At 38.9% G+C, this 17,845-nt stretch overlaps 1 protein-coding gene across 5 annotated transcripts in view; it reads left to right on the top strand.

Annotated features, from left to right (window-relative positions):
- OSBPL6 (oxysterol binding protein like 6) overlaps nucleotides 1–17,845 on the top strand; it is a 164,719-nt gene that overhangs the window by 81,600 nt on the left and 65,274 nt on the right. For all 5 annotated transcript variants that reach the window (XM_081142663.1, XM_081142661.1, XM_081142664.1 and 2 more), the window contains exon 3: nucleotides 9,644–9,859. In XM_081142663.1, the coding sequence (XP_080998789.1) occupies nucleotides 9,758–9,859 (102 nt within the window). In that variant the 5' untranslated portion in view covers nucleotides 9,644–9,757. The remainder of the gene's footprint in view (nucleotides 1–9,643; nucleotides 9,860–17,845) is intronic.

The following is a 17,845-nucleotide window of genomic DNA, read 5'->3' as shown; positions in this document are numbered from 1 at the left end:
ATGGTCTTATTGCCCCACTTTTAGTGATTCTAAGATTCAGCAATAGAATAGCTTCCTGATCTATTGGGAAGTTTCCCCCATCAGTTTTTTTCAACTGATGATTTTTTACTTTAATAACCATTGTCTGAATACATTATTTCATTAGGAATTATAAATATAGTGATTTCTCTTTCCCTCCTACCCCACCCCATCCTGTCATTCGTTCTACATTTATTACCTGGAATTCTTTTGGAAGGCACAGTGCCTCATCAACTAGCATTTGGCGATCCTGAAATACAGTTCATGTAGGAAAGGCAGAGCAAGTGCTTATACTTCCCTTTGAGTAGATAGTTTCAGAGATGGTGCCTCAGTTTCTTCAAAAGATCATCAGAGATGTTTATCTTTTTCTTAGGGTGAGAGTTCCTCTTTTTCTTGAGCATTGTAAATTCATAGATTTTTAAAACATTTATTACGTTGTAATTAGTTGAAGTGATATTTTTTTTTCTGGATGCTATAAATAAAGCCTTCTTTGTTCATTGTGAGCTCTTTCAAATTGGCTGTTATATATACAAGCAGAGAAGAAAACCTATCGTAAGTGAATCACAAGGAGTTTTCACAGACTGAACATTCCTATATAATCAGCACCCAGGTCAAGACATAGAGCATGCCAAAGCACCCTGTCCCAGTAGAAACATCAATGATGAGAGAGAGTCACTGATCGGCTGCCTCCTGCATGCCCCCGACTGGGGATCGAGCCTGAAACCCGGGCATGTGCCCTGACTGGGATTCAACTGAGATCTCCGATCATAGGTCGATGCTCAACCACTGAGCAACGCTGGCTGGGCCCATTAGTTTCTTTGACAACAGGCTGCCCCAAGCTCCTCTTGTTCATTTCATATTGAAATCTAAGAATCAGCCATTCCAGGAGCTCTGATGCCTTTTAGTAGAAAATGGAATCCAGTATTCATGAGTTTTAAAAAATACGTTTTTACATATGCAGGGATGCTTAGTACTTTAATTAGTCTAGCTTTGAAGACAATTAAAAATTTTATTGACTTTTTATTGTATTGACTTTTCACATTAAATAATGCTGGGAAATCCTGTGTGCAGTGAACCAACCATAGAGATCTACTTTGAAAGGTTTTGCTTTTGGAAAACAAGGATATATCAGGAGCAATGATTCTAATCGTTGCCCCAGTAAGAAGTGATTTCAGGGATGCTGGACTAGCATATAGGCTTCTGAAACATCAAGGCTGGATCCTGGGGCTTCCCCAACTGTGTAAGGCTGGTGGTAGACTTTTAAAGGCTTGAAATTTCAGAAACAATGACAATGTAAATGGGTGTGTTTTTATCATGTGTCTTATATCACACCTGCTATATCTAAAGTGTTCCTCATTCATGTAGGCATTCATTCATCCATGCATCCAGCAAAGTCTACGTACCAGGCACTAATCTGGGCCCCGGTGAGAACAAGGAGAGCATGAAACATAACGGGTGAAGTCTGTAGGGATAGACAATAAGCCAATAAATAAATCATGTAACTACTAAGTAACATAAGTGCTGTGAAGAAAAGGAAAAGAATATTGTGCTAGAAAGTGACAAGGTGTGCGCCTATTCCAAGGTGACGCAAGCTGAGACTGAAGGGTGACTGGCTGACTAAATTTTCATGTTTAGAATACTGAATTTGAAAGTGCTGTGCAGTTTATTTATTTAAACAGTAACTACAAGTTTAACATTTGAATTTATTTCCAAATGTCTAATTTTTTTCAACTGGCACTATAGTTAAACACTGAGATTAAAATTTCTTGTTTGGTCAGCTTCTGAAAACTAGAGGAAGCCCTTGGTGAAGGGTGTATGGGAACTCTATAATATATTTGTAACTTTTCTGTAAGCCTAAAATTATTTCAAAACATAAGAAAAAAAAACTGCTGAAGAAATACCAAAAAAAACCCCACACTTACAAATAGAGTTAATTTACATTTTTCCTTTTTATTTTTAAATTCATTCATTTTCTTAAAATTCTCTTGGACTACTTAGGATGTTACCCTTCAGGTGGAGTTAGCAAATCTTTTTCACATGGAGCTTTTAATGGAACTGTCATCATAGGTAAAAGAACAGGGCCCATTTGGAAACCCTTTACAACTACTGCTGCCCGGTGTTAGGCTTGTTTTAACAGAGTGTGGGGCCCCACCCTCGGAATGATTGATTCATAGTGTGGATGAGCTCAAGAATTTCCATTTGGAGTAAGTTCCCAGGAGACTTGATCCTGGGGCCACCTTTCAGGACTTATGTAGCAAACAGTTATCACTGGTTTTTTCCAAACTTTGGATTTGGGGAAAAGTAGCTTTTTTTCATCCCAATTCAGTATTAAGTGACATTTTAAACCTTCCTTTGAATTTTTAAAATTTCCACTTATTATCTTTGTGACAGGACTGGACTCACTTATGACCTAGATGTCTTTTTACTGCTTTTGTCTGGTTTCCAGCCCAAATTCTGTTGTTGTCTCTTGTTCTCACCTCTCTTGGAGGGTTTACTTTTTTTAAAAAGTTCTTTACTGTTGTGTTCGGTGGTGTTTCAAAGTGAAATAGATCCTGCATTCACTCTTCCATGTTTATCCTGTTATGTGTGTAATTTTTTTCTAAATATTTTTATTGATTTTTAGAGAGAGAAAAGGGAGAGGAAGAGAGAGAAAAACATTAATGTGAGAGTGAAATATCCATCGGCTGCCTCCTGCTCACCCCACAAGCTGGCCATGTGCCCTGACAAGTAATTGAACTGGCAACCTTTTGGTACAGGGGAGGACACCCATCCAACTGAGCCACACTGGCCAGGGCAATTTTTTCTTTCTTGATTTCCACAAAATCCCAAGAGGTAAGTTGGGCACAGAAGTATCTTCCCTGTATTGAGGAAGTGAAGACCTGGAGACAAAAAAATCGTGATCTACTAAAAAAGGAGAGCTCCAGCTCAAGCTTTCTGACATTCATTTCTTTGTTAATTATAATGTACCACGAATATGATGCTCTTACTGGACCTCAGATTGGATTTGTTAAGCCATCGGGACTCCTGTTCCTCCACTTTATAGCATATCTCAAGTATTTTTGACCCTAAAATAATCTTAATAAGTGTGTTATTTGATGATTCTCCTACATTTATGTGTAAGCTATATTTTTAATAAGGATAGGCCACAAAATCCCTTTAAAGACGTAAATCAGTACCTTAGTTTCTATTTTGTGGGTTTTTGTTAAATCACCCATTTTTCTCCAAATACTCTTATCCCTTGATGGAAAATTTGCAAACCCTTTTCATAGGGGCTTTTAATAAAATAGTGTTGTAGATCAAATCAGTCTCAAAATTGGTACTCCTGAGACTTATGCCCTGAACCTGCTCATGGAAGAAGGTGATGCTCTCGTGGATACAGTGTGTCTCAGTCTGTTAACCTTACAGAGTTATTTGGAGGAGAGGCTCAGAGAGAATATATAATAATAGTAAGCATTTTACACAGATTTTTGCATTTACTTCTCACAACTCCATGGAGTCGATGCTTTTTTCCCTGTTTCATGGATAAAGAAACGGAGGCAAAGAGAGATTAAGTAATTCGCCTGAGGTTTCATTGCTAGGAAATGGCAGAGTTGGGATTGGATTCAAACCTAAGCAATCCATGGTATATTTTAGTAAAGGAAAATAAAAGAAAAAATCACCACAGGGTAAATGTAGTGGTGTACTGGTACATGTTTAAAAATAGGCTCTCAAAAAAAAAGTGCTAATTTGCATGGCTGATTTCAAGTTCCCAAGAGGACGTCTCCGCAGGCTGAGCTGGGGGAGAGAAACACGGTGGTCTCCCGCACTGGTGCACCCCGGCTCCAGTTCCCCACTCTGGAGTGTGCGCAGATGACCACGCCTCAGTGAAACGAATTCACGAGGATGAAGAACCTGGGGCCTGGCAGTAGATCCTCTGTTATCGTCAGCTGTTCCTTCCCTCCTGTAACAATGAATGAACATAATTGGAACCAATACTTATTCTGGATGTCCAAAGCAAGTAGAATGATGGGCACCCTGATATGTGAAGGGCTGCATAAACATTGCTAGTCTGGAGGGATGACAGTGTTTTGAAATTTTGTTTAAGGTTCCTGACCATGAACTATCTGTGATTCGGTAGATCATGGCTAGTTAGGTAGGCAGGTGGCAGGTGCAGTAATTCTGTGCAACCGGGCTAACCTATTAGTGGTATTTTGAAAGAATTACACTGCTGCCTGCTGCTTCTGTTCCTGATCCTAATGTACAACTTGGCACCAGGGAGAACAGATGCTAGTAATGGCCCAGGCCTCTAGAGCACCATTAGCAGCTTGGGGTGGGGGTGGGGAGTGTCTTTATTTTAGGACAACCAAGAGGTTTTGTTTTGGGAATGCTGAACTTTGTACAGTCTTTCCCTTCAGCTGACTACTGAACAAACAGGGAACTCCAATCTGCAAATCATTTGGATTATTTTGGGTTATCTTTGGGCAAATATAGTAAAATCAAAGAGCCAACAGGAGGTGGTTATCTCCAGGCAGCTTGTGAGCATAGTCATCTGATCTTAGTGGGTATGAAAAGCCCAATAAACAATATGAGTGGTTTTGTGGCTCATGACATTAGAGTGCAATAATGAAAGTGATACAGTCCCCACCCTCAGAGATTGTACAGAATCAGTACAAATAAACATAGTATAGTGCTTGTTCAATAATATATGTATGCATAAGTATAGAAGTAATACATATTAAAGTGACAGTTCTGTCTAATAGAATAGGAAGGATTTTTTAAAGAAGATGAAACCTAAGCACAAAGTAATACAGTATTAATGCTTGCATGCTATAAAGGTCATTATGGCCAATAGTACAGGAACTTTTTTATTGTTGTAAAATATACATAAAATTTACCATTTTAATCATTTTTAAAATTTTATTGATTTTTAGAAAGAGAGGAAGGGAGAGAGAGAGAGAAAGAAACATCAATTTGTTGTTCCACCTATTTATGCTTTCATTGGTTGGTTCTTGTATGTGCCCTGACCAGAGGATCGAACCCGCAGCCTTAGCATATCAAGGTGATGCTCTAACCAACTGAGCTCGTTTTTGATGTGCTGTTTTACTACTCCATACTTTTTTGAAAGGCCACTTATGCCTTGTTAATTATAAAGTTAGGAGATGTCCAGAGAAAGATTACTTGGGGAGGCAGTATGAGTGGTAGTTTGATTGTTCAGGATGAAAACTATTCCCTAATCTCTTCCAACATCAAGTTTTTGAAGATTCTGTTCTGAGAACAATTCAATGCACAATGCTCAAGAACCAGCAAATGTAAAACAGGAGGGAAGAGTTGGGCCATGTTCCTGGAATCTAAAGTACAAAATCATACCAAGTACAAAATTACAACTAGATTGGAAAGAATATACAATTATTAAATCTAGGGGCCAATGTCCTAATTAGGAAATATATCAGCTCAGATTATAGTTTTCAAATAAAGACATCACATTATAACTTACAGAGGTTAGTGTGATGTTTGAAAACGGCTGACCTAAGCTTCCTTTCAGGGAACTTTCCATATGAAAAGCTATTAATAAATAAATAGAACAGTGAATTCTTAAATTATTGAAGAAAACTAGAGGCAATGTGACCTAGGGAAGGGAAAACCTTTGGTGAACAAAACTTTTACTTACACCTGAAATATAAATGTCTGAAGTATAGGGAGGAACCATTTTTCCCTCGTGAGTCAAGACACGTCTTTGGCATAGTTTTATGTAGTTTGTACAGCAAGAAGTGATTTTCCCTATATATCATTTAAGTTGTAGAAATACATAATTAACATTTTCTTTTTATTGTAATGTTAAAGACTTGGGTGTTACTTAATGGTTTATAAAACCCATATCTTTTTTATGTTTTCTTTTTTAAAATATGTACAGTAGTCTCCCCCTTATCCATGGTTTTGCTTTCTGTGGTTTCAGTTACCCAGGGTCAATAGCAGTCAAAATATTAAATAGAAACTCCAGAAATAAATAATTGCGCCCCATTTATAAGAGGATGATGACACTTGAGTTAAAGTATGAAGGTTAACTTTTTCCTACCCTTTTTTTTTGTTTGCAAGATAATTTCCTCAATTTTATCTTTCTAACCTTTGTATGACTTGGTTTTTCTGCAGAATCATTCTGTGCTTTATTAATATCATTTTAATTACTGCATTTAAATTTGGTGTCATTGTTTGTGTCCTTAATTTCTTACCCATGCCAGTTCCCATTGCATCTGAGCCTGTCTTACCTCTTATTGAAAGACTCCAGTTTTTGTAAAAATTTTGTGAACGTTAAAGCACTTGCGCTCTAAAGCTACCCCTTTCTTTGGCTAGAAATAACATTCCAAGTAAGCCCTCTATCTATCTCTTGCACATAATAATTTTCTCTCCTTTCGGGGGGTTAATTTTTCAGTGTTTTATAGACACATTTTTTTAAACATTTTTCTTTGAGATCTGCTCTTTGTCAAAAGATTATTTGTGCCAGTTTTCCTTGGCTCCCTTCATGTTACCTGGTTAACACTTAGAGCCTCCTCTCACAATTCACCCCAAGGGCTGATGAAGTAGAATGTAGGTTTATCTACTTCATTTATTTAGTAAAGGGCCTAAGAGTGAGGAGGATTAGAATCTTGATCAGTCATAGTCAGAGAACTCGTCTGTATATTTTTTTCCTTCTTAGTTTTATAAACGCCTGCACCAGAAGGCAGCCTGGAGAGGGGAGACTGTGTTTGGGGGGGGGGCAGTGTTGGGACATGTCCATGATGCTCTTTCAAAGCCAAGACTAAGGAAAGCAGCAAAAGGGAAAAACTTCACTAAAGTTAGATTTTTTTTAAAAACAGCCCAAATGATCATTACTAGAGGGACACAATATAAAATGATACAGAAAGTTTAAATATAAAAGGATGGACATATTTCATTTATCACTTGCAAACAGAAAGAGTAGATAATATCAAATAAAGCAAAAAAAGCACTGACAAATAATCACGTCGGAATGATCTCATTCAACCTTGTATTAGGTACTTGAAACCTTTTTTGTTAAAAAAATTTTTTAAATCAACAGAACCACAGTAACCTCAAAAATGATTCTTGGAATGGATTAAATTCTCTTGTCTTTTCTTCGTTCTTGATATTATTCTAGATATTCATAATTGCAATTCAACCAAAATGTTGCTCTTTCATCATAGACAAGTTACCCTTAAGTGAAAACAAAAACCAAGATGTTAGCATTGGTGTTAATCAGGAAAGTGAAGCTGGATACGGTTAAGAAAAAAAGCACAACAGAGGAAATGTTGGCCCTTGATGCAGCTTAGATTGAATCGACTTCCAAATGGATAACAATTTAATGAGCTCGGTCGTCTCAGCCCCATCCCGTGGGGGCACTTGAGCACATCACAGAATCTCCATACTTTCAGCTCAAGTGTCAGCATCTACTTGTAAAACATCTTGGACCAGAAAGCAAAGTGCTTCAGATTAAGAATCTGAGCAGTGTTCTTGCTTTCTGTTTGCTGGCACCAGAGCTTACTTGGCTTGAGAAATTTTACTCACACTTATTAGACTACTGTCATAAAACCAAAGGATTAGATGATTATTTAAGTGTACACTTATTACTACCTTTTGTCAGTATCAAGTGAAATCTTATCTTGAGCCAAGGAAAGAGCTCTACAGCTCTTTACATTTCTGTTAGCCCTAAAACTAGTTTTACAGCAAGAGAAAAAGCTTTCCAGTTTTGGAATAAGTAGTTTTTATTTTTCCTACAGTGACAGTGAAGTTGAAATCTTAAGAAAGGATAAGTTTTATTCACTAGATTGCCCAGTTTTTCTCATTTATAATTGCCTTTTAATTATAAGAATTGTTCTTTTGAATATTCTTTATAACCTGGTAACCTTTGAAATCCTGCTTAACATATGCAGGGTCACGTTAATGCAGTATTGTAGATTTTATATAGGCTTGTATGAAATTTAACTTATTTGCAGGTGCACAGTTACGTCATTTATACATAAATCACTCAATACATTTGTATCATTGACATGATCTATTAAACATTTGTCTTCAGCCTAAATTTCTCTGAGCTCTGACCTACCTTTCCAAATGTTTGCCTCCATTTCAGTGCCTCAGTTACACCTCAAGGCAGCATGTCTGAAACCATACTCCTGCCCTTCTGCCAGTTCTGGATCTCCCTTGGCCACCCCTCACTCCCAATGCTGGCAGCCTGGGAACCGTCCCCAGGATTTCCCACCACCTCTCTAGGTCGTTGCCTCTTGCTTCCCGACTGGGTCTCCCTCATCTTCTTTACTGCCCTAATTTGGTTCTCCTGGTGGCTGCCAGAGTATCCTTGTAAACATACAAATCTGGTTATACCACACCCTTCTATGGCTTCTTATGCTTAAGATAAAGATAAAATGCTGAACACGGCCCACAGGCCCTGCAGGGCTGGCCTCTGCCTGCCTCTGACCCTCACGTCGCTTCTCTCTGCGCTCTGATCATTTGGCCAGCACGAGTTCCCGGGCCATGGCCCCTGGATCATGCCCAGGCACCCGGTTAACGCCTATTTATCCTTCAGTCCTCAGCTCAACCCACTTGCTCAACGGGACCTCCGACCTCCAGACCCAGTTAGTTGTCTTTGCCACGTGTCCTCATAATGCCTCCTGCATCTTCATTTTTTTGTCTTTTTGATTGACTGTCTCTCCGTCTGGACTGATGTTCAGGACTTAGTTTTCTTTGGCCTAAAGGTTGATTTCTGTTCATTGGCAGAAGCTTTCTCTTACAACCTGTGCTAAAGTACTTACCCAAGTGTTCCGGTCACAGCTTAGTGTGATCATACTATCACACTTACCTTTAAAAAGATTTTTTTTTTAGCAACCTCTCTTGCCAATTGAACTGTTTTTAGCCCTAGTACTACAATGCGGACTTTCCTTATATGAATCCAAGTGAAAAATGAAGCTGCCTTGGCTGTGGACTAGTGAAGCAGCTCCAAGCATTACCCCAGTTCTGGGACCTGCCTGTCAGCCTGTAGATGCTGTTGAGCCTCTTGGTGGTTGTGTTGAGAGAGTCTGTGTAGGCGTGCTCTAGTCTTGAGGTGCAAATAACCGTGCATACATGTATTACTTCATCCGTCCTAATGACTGGGTCACATCATACACAAAAGGCATGGGCCTGTTTGCCTTTTGTGACTGACTGTCTTGTGTAGGATTTAACCATCACATACATGACATGGCTGGACTAAACTGGAGACAGACATGGAATGAGCTCTAATTACAATCCAGTGGGCAGGGGAAATTAAATTTCAGAAGAAGAAACTGATGGACTTTGACATGAGGATCTAGAACATAGCACTGTAATCTGCTTTAAAACAAAGAGACTCTAGGGGAAGAGGGTGACTCTAGCATATGGTTTCTTCCTGTTTTCCTTCTTGACAGACTTCTGTTACATATTCACACTTTTAGCCTCCACCTTAAAAATCTAGAGGAAGAAATATTTCCTAATGTGTCAGAGTTCTTCCTCTCACTAATATTGTAGTATTTTTCCTAAATATAATTTTTAATTTGTTTTTTTTAAATTGTTTACGTAAGTTCTATTTGTTTGTTTCGCTTTTAGGTGTTTTGGATAGCCTCAATATTTGCCTTCTCTTTTCTAGACAAACCTGATTCGTGAAATGGACTGAAACTGAAAATTCATCTACTTCTTTGTCTGAATTTGAGACACGGTTGGGATGACCTTAAGTGCATGCTTCTAGACTCCAACCGCAGCTATGAGTTCGGATGAGAAGGGCATATCCCCTGCTCATAAAACATCCACTCCAACCCATAGAAGTGCCTCCTCTTCAACGTCCTCCCAAAGGGAGGGTAGACAGGTAAGAGAAGAGTTAAAGTGCATTTTGTTATTTTATGCAAATACAGTACCATTTGGGCATGGTGGGGTTGCTAATTCATTCTGAAATTTTGCTGTGAAGATTTTTATTCCACAGAAAAACTCACTGTCTGTAGATCTGCCTGGCGATGTCATGAGGGTCCTGCTCTTGCTCTTCTGCTATTTAGGATCTTTTTTCAGAGTGCAGAACACAGGAAGGGTGGCTAGGAGCCCTGGAGTGCTCTCCCACTGTTTGCACCTGGAGGCGGGAGCCAGCCTCTGGACCCTGAGTGTTTTGCTCTCCCTCTCTGCATTTGTGGAGGTAGAAAGGGAGCTGAACTTACAGAGGTCTTCTTCCAGTAAGTCTCTCACTGGTCTGCAAAGCACCAACTTCTGTGTGGTGTTTCATGGAATCTGGTGACAACAAGAATTAGGTTATAAATAAACTTGTAGTATCAGGGGATTAAGGGCAGTAAGAACTCAGTGTTTCAAGTCAATAGAAAAAGTGAATTATTGTTGCTTAATTATTCCATTGAGCCAACTCCGTAAGTTATTTTTGTTTACAGAGTTAATTTGTTGCTACTTCAGTGGCTTTTCCACACCCAGAGTGTGGGATTAGTCGTATGAATTGTCTTCATTGTCAAAACAGGTGATTGTTTAGCCTAGTCTTTGTCTCCTTATTACTATTTACCATTATAATATTATCTATGATAGGATTTTTGTTGTATAACTGGAAACTCACGGTAAGCCAGTGTTGTTAACTTTTTATAAAAAACTTTTCTTTGGGGGAACATTTAATTTAGTAAACATGTTTGCAAGGGCTTTGTCCCCCTATTTTATGTGTTCAAAATATATTGCCTGATTTCTAGGAGTACAAACATCAGTTATTCAGTTGTCCATAGCATAGACCTGGGCCTTGAGGCAGCCAGTTCCAGATGAGAATTCATTCTATTGACGGTGGAAATGCACTTGTGGGGTTGTTCCTTGGGGAACATTCAGTCTGAAAACCCTCCCAGCTCTCCCTTTCTCATTTCTAGCAAGAGAGTCCAGGGGAATCTGTAAGAATCATGGATTCCTTATGTGTATATCTTTTGCAGATTCCAAGCAGATACTTCTACTGTGGACCTTAGGGAATTTTTGACATTGTTGTCCTTTGTTATAGAGTTCAAAGAGGACATCTATGTTCTATTCATTAGAAGCAGCTATACTATTAACTAAATCTGTGATTACACACAGTTATAATGTTTATTGCATTGCATTTGTATAGTAAAAGAAAGTAAGAGTACCATGAATGAAAACACTTTTATATTAAATAATTACTGCATGCTGAGAAGATGCTTTCTAAGTGTGCCATTTTAGTCTACTAGTCACCTGCTCCTCTGTCCTTTCTTGTTATTGCTTCTTCATTTTCCTCTTGCCTTGGGCACTTAAGTGGAGAGACATTTTCAGCAGCATGGCCTTTCTGGAAGCTGAGGGAAGGAAGGGATGGACCCAGCTCACCCTGGAGAATTGTGGTAAATGGAAAAGACTGATGACTGCTGTAGAAACATCTGTCATTGTTGTTGATCTGCCTGTTGCACCTGAGCTCCAGGGCTAGCTTGCAAAACAAAAAAAACCTGAGCCCTGGTCTGCCAGAGGGAATTTGAAGGTGGAATGTGTGACTCCCAGCTGGCCTGCAAATGGAAAGTTGTATGATGGGAATAAATAATCTATTTGTAAATTGATAATGAATTCTAGAAAACTAGGAGACAGTGTTCAGATGTTTATTATTGTTTAAGGAAAGAGTTTGCTTTCATTCCTGCTTATCTCAGCAAGTGGAAACTCTCCCAAATACTGTCTCCTCTGGTTCCTTCCTGCCTCCTGTTTTGTGTCTTTTCATCTTTCCCAAGGGAAAGAAGAAAAAAATAATGATAGTTCTGTTTTTCCTCCCTAGCTCTATCACTTCCTATAATCCAGGATTAACTTACAGAAATCACAATTTTCAGTGATCCTGTGACATGATATGATATAGTGTTTTTATATGTATCTGTTTTTGTGTGATGACTGTTTTCATAGTGAAGGGACATAACAAAATTGTGATAAATTATTCTTCATTGAATGTTACCCCATTTTCCTGATTTGACTGACATCTATGCAAATGGTGCCAAATTGCAAAATCCATCCGTATTTCTCTCCTGAATTGATCATATAGGTAAAGGATCTAGCACATAGCTGAGAATACAGTGGTGCCTTAGTGTACGTTATTTGTCTGTCCTTCCCAAGTTCAAGTCCTAGATCACTAATTAATTGATTGGGCATTTCTACTTAGATATACCAATGCTGCCTTAAATCAATATGTATAAACCAGTTTGCTATCGGGATAATCATTCTGTTATTGACCTAGGGTCAAAGCCATTCCTTTATCTGCCTCTCTTACATTCAATAGGTTGACAAGTTCTATTGATGATTTCCTCCTAATAATCATAATTTCTTTCTATTCCCACTGTTGACTCCCTAGCCCAGATTCTCATCACCTCAAACCTGGATCCTGCACAGTGCTCTTGCCTTACCTTCTCCCCATGACCTCATAAGATCAAATTTCTTCAATATGGCAGATTCATGCTCAGAATCCTTCAAAGACTCTCAGTTACCTATACTGACCCTGCCTCAATGTCCCATTTTCTTCCAAACCTGTAGAGTCTTGTCTGCTCATGGTTCCTAAAACTGCCTTATCTCTATCTCTGCCTTGTCTTTCCCGCATGGAATTCCCACCACCCCACTCTTGACCTGATACCTACCTATGCTTTAAGGACCAGCTCATGCAGTACTTTCACAGGTCACTCAAACCCACATTGCCCTTCCTCTCCTCTGAACTTTTATGGAACTTTTTGACAGTATGTGACATTTATATTATATATATATATATATATATATATATATATATGTGTGTGTGTGTGTGTGTGTGTGTATTTTATATACATATATATATAATTTAAATGTACTGATCACTATACTGTGAGCTCTTTTACAGACTATGCACTCTAATTCTTCAGAGATAGGCCTTGCACCTCAAATATTTTAATATATCCTAGAGACCACTTTTAAAGATCTGCAACAATATCAGTCTTGTCTTTTTATTCCAAAATTCCCATTCCAGATTTATTTGTCTTCTCCCTTCTTCCTTCCTCATAGATGAGTAAAACAAAGAACATCTGCCAAGTGCACAGTAGTAACTGGCTGCCCTTCCTGTCACTAAATTCTGTAGCCAACGGGTGAAGGAGGGAGAGAAGTTGGGGGAAAAAGTTATTCATTGTTCCTGAGATTTCACTCAGTGTTTCTTCATCAATGAGAAGGTCAAGACTCTACCCAGTATTTAACAAGTGGGAAGACTTGTTAGTAAATGCTACATTTAGTAAATGCTACATTTACGTTTCCACCAAGTCTCATATTAGATGTTAGAACATCTAACAAAATTAGTTGTGTGTGTGTATGTGTGTCATCAACTATGACTCATAAGCTGCAAGAAATATATGTACCAAATTTTTCAAAAAGGAAATAAAGAAGTTAATTAGACATCTAGGACTTATGCATAAACAAGCATTTCCCATGCGTGCAGCAAGGAAAGCTTGTCCCTTGAGCTGTTGCATAAGTGATGCTGGTGGATAAAGCCCTCGGTGCTGTAAGTATAGTTAAATTTGTGAGTTGCTTCAGTTTAGCCTTTTTTGGGATTCCACCCATCCCATGGAATCTGACCTTTAGGACTTAGGGCCAGTGTCAATGAGAAAATAATATTTGCTTGCAAAAACTCACACTATTTCCAACTGTTGTGATTTAAATGCATTTTGTGAATTAGGGTTCTGAAAAATCTAAATATTAGGCTAAGTTCGTGCATAAATTAATAGACCGACACCTGCAACAGCTAATATTTCATGAGTTCTTATTGTGAGAGGTTGGAACTGTCAACACCTTTTTCAGAGAACTAAACTCTGGCCTGAAGTGGTGAAATATCTTGGCCACAGCTAATGAGCAGTTAAGACAGGGTTGGCCACTCACTATTTGTTCTGTTGTAAGTCTTGACAAGATAAATGTCCAGGAGCATGGCCTTCTGTACGCTTCTAAGTGAACTTCGGAAGGCAGCATGTCAGTTATTTTTGAGTTATGTATTGCCTCACTTTTCCCCTCATCAATAATAGTGATTTTTCACATCCTCACAGCCTGGGGAACAATAGACCAAGTGGCACATAGGCCAAAATGTTAAGTTACTCTCCTGAAGTACTTGTGTCAAAGAGGAATGTTATGTTCTTTGTGCTTTTCTGAATTTTCTGTCTTTTCACTACATGTGTTGCCTTTGGAATGAAAAGTTTTGATCATTTATTTGTTTATTGAAAATTCTGATTAGCCTTTTGCATGGAATGAAATGAACAGCCCCACAGATTTCTTGCTGCCCCCACCATTTGGGGGTCACTGTTGCTGCTGCCTGGTTGTTGCCATATGTGTTCAGCACATGTCAGATGTGCTGAAATTGAGACCCCTGAAAAGACATTTGCCACCAGGCTGTGAGACGCTCATTACCCACAAGTGATTCAGAGTTTGCGAGAGAGACTCTGCTGCTTTCCCTGGTATGTTTGCCAGAACCTTTTGGTCCTCTAGACCTGCCTTAGTCTCTCACTGAAGAAGTGATCTCTTATGACCCTGAGCTGGCTAATTTGGGATAGCATTTTTATAGCAGCAAATTCATCTGTCAGACCTAAGCTTTAATATTGCCTGTTCACTTAGGCAAAACACAAAACAGAAAGAACCATAGTATAATCTGTTAGTTAACTCCAGAGGGCCTCAACCTGTAGGTCTTTGGGGAGGCCCAGGAATCTGTCATTTACAGTTGCTTCCCCAGGAGACTGTTATTCATCCAGATTTGGAAAGCATCGCTCTTACAGAATACATTTCTAGGTGTTTCATTAGGACTATAAAAACATCATCCCGAATGACTGTAAGTCTTCAAAACTGCTTTATTTGATTTTCAACTTGAACAAATAGAGAATTTTACGCCCCCCTCTGTCCAGTATCCTCTGTAACTCTCCTAGGCTGTAAGTGAAATACTGTCCCAGACTTTAAGAAAAGCTCTGTGTGTGTTGTATACTTCAAGTGCCTGACTTCTTGACCTCAAATCCTAGTTAAAAGCTGATTTTGCAGTGATGATAATAGCCAGTGTTAGTGAGGTTTCAGGGAAAGGGACACTCTTATGCACTACTGCTAAGCATGTTGATTGACTCCACCAAAATTTCTGCAATGAATGTGCATTTCTTCTTCTATAGTAAAAACTGTATATATTTTTAAAGGTCATATCCTGTGAGAGAGAGAGTGTGTGTGTGTGTAGCCTTAAAACAGTATTTGGAGTATAGTAAATATGATTTAAGTATCAGCTATTTTAATAATAAAATTGAAAGTCCTAACTCCATAAGTACAAGCTTTAAAATTTAATGAATGTAAAGGATATGTCACATGAGATACTTGGAACAAGTTTTTAAAACCATCTTTGGGGCTCTGAGGCAGGAGCTGGACCACTGTCCTGTAAACTACCTTTATTTATCTCATGATAATTTAAGAGTGTTTATGGGAGAATGGGAACTTAGATACTGTATATATTACAACAAATACTTTTTTATTCAGCAAATATTTATGAATACATATGGGCAAATCATAGACATATCTGCTCTGAGTTTATAAGGGTGATCAAAACAAACCAACTCTGCCTCAACTATACATGCATAAATGTTAACTATATATATAGGATTGTTGGGGGAGGTTTTTTGCTTGTATTGTTAGCAAAGTTATGTGAGTGGTTATCATACTGAAAACCTTTGTCTGTTCTCGGTCATTTTAATAGCCTTGTACAAAACTACAAATTAACTTGACTTTAGTGATCTTTTTGAGTCCCATGGAACTGTTCTCTTGCCTTTTAAATTAACTCTACATGTTCCAGAGCCTTTGCTCTCCAAGTGGCTTAGCATTTGTCCCCGTTATTTGTCATTCGTTTATAGTTGCTATAAGGCAGTGTGATCATACTGGCTGGGCTTTCCTGTAATCTCATTATATGTTTGCGAGCGTTGACAGTACAGGTGAGGGGCACGTCTCTCGTAAGGCCTGGTTCTCATTCTTAAAGGCAACCATGGGCTTTAAAAAGCTGTTTATCCACATGCCTTTTACCACATCATAGTCAAGATCACTCAACTACTCTTGGCCTCTAAGTGGACCACTTGATGGGTCTGAATAGTATTTCTTACAGTGCAAGGTTTCCAACAACAGACCAGTTCAGCGTGGGGCTGTCACTATTGGTTCTCAATGAATTTCATATTTCTGTGCAGGAGAAGTCAAGACTGTGATGACTTTCCCTCCTCCCTTCAGGGATTTCCAGGTGCTCTGTGTGGAATTTTTTCCAGCATCTATTTCTAATTTCTACTTCCATTCATTTTAGTGGCGCTTTATCTGGAGATCTATTATTAATGCAATTCTGCCATCTTTCCGTGAGGGCAAGGTAACTGTTACTGTAGAGAAAGTAGGAGGATTTCTACTTCTTCAGTCATGGCCTTCTGGCTTTGAATATTTTTAAATATTTTATGCTATTCAAAAAAATATTCATTCTTTGGAGGAAATTATTAAGAAGACAGAAGGTGAGTCTGTGCACACGTTTTGCTGCAGGAATCCAGAAGGAGCCGAGTCCGCATTGCCATCGGCTGCTGATGCCTTTCCCCTGGCAGGATCTGGGGCATCTGCCTGCACTCGCCGCGTCAGCTTTCTCAGTGCCGCCTGATGCGCGGGCCACGAGGGGTGCTGACTGTGGTTCCTGGGTTAACCGGGTGACATGACGGCTGTGTCGTTACGTATTCTTCACTTCCAAAAAGGCGTCCCGGTTCATATACTTGCAGGATGCTTGGGCATATCTTTCTGTGGCAATAAGATCACACGAGATTTCTAAACATTTATTCTTAGAGCTGTTATAACTGAGATGCTAGCTACCACTTATTGAGTGCCTGCTGTGTGCCAGCCCCTGGGCAGCACTGTGCATACAATGGCTGAGAGAGTGTCATGATTTGCCAAGTCACATGGTAAGTAGCACCATGAGGGTTGGCGTGCTTGTCTGTATGACTGCAAAACTTACCTTCTTTCCACTGCGTAGGACACTGTATCCCTCAAGTAAAAGCTAACTGGCTTGCTCTTAAGTCTTGAAACTTGGAAATGAACCTCTAGGCTGTATCATAGTTAAGAGTGCTATAATCTTTTCTTTTTGTTTTACTCATTTCCTCCTCTGTTTCCACGGAATGGATGCCTTTAGATGTGGTCAGTTAGTCTTGAGGGAATACACTACTTGAGATGGCTGTAATATTTATCACTTAACATTAGCTTTAACTTCAGTAAAAGGCAGTATTTAAAAGCTTGGACTCTACAATAAATCTTGATTTATATTAAAGCTCCAATACTTACCGAATCTATGTCATTAACTTAACCTCTGTGTGCCTCTCTCTGTTCAGTCAGACATAAAATAAATTTAATAGTCATTACTCAAGATGGGATGAAATAATCCACATAAAGTATAGAGACAAAGATATAGAAAGCCCTAAATACTACCATATGAAGGTTACTAGTATCACTGAAATAGGTTGCTTTGTTAACATTAGATATAACTAGAAGAGAGACAAGCCCATCAGCCAAAAAACTTGAAGAAGAAAATAAAAATAGAACTACCATATGACCAAGCAATTCCACTTCTGGGCATTTATTCAAAGTAAACAGAAACACTTATCTGTAAAGATAAAGCACCCCTGTATTAATTACAGCGTGGTTTACGATAGCCAGGACTTGGATGCGGCCTGGGCGTCCATCAACAGATGAGTGGATGAAGCTGTGGTGCATGCAGGCTGGGGCAAAGTAGGCTTACAGCTGTTCGCATGGAAAACAATGCAGTAATTAATAAATAATAAAACAAGAATAAACTCTGCTTCACGTACTCACAACT

Source organism: Miniopterus schreibersii (assembly GCF_964146895.1).
Source record: "Miniopterus schreibersii genome assembly, chromosome: 7".
Taxonomy (NCBI): domain Eukaryota; kingdom Metazoa; phylum Chordata; class Mammalia; order Chiroptera; family Miniopteridae; genus Miniopterus; species Miniopterus schreibersii.
Note: the sequence above shows the minus strand (reverse complement) of the source record. Positions and strands in the feature narration are given on the sequence as shown.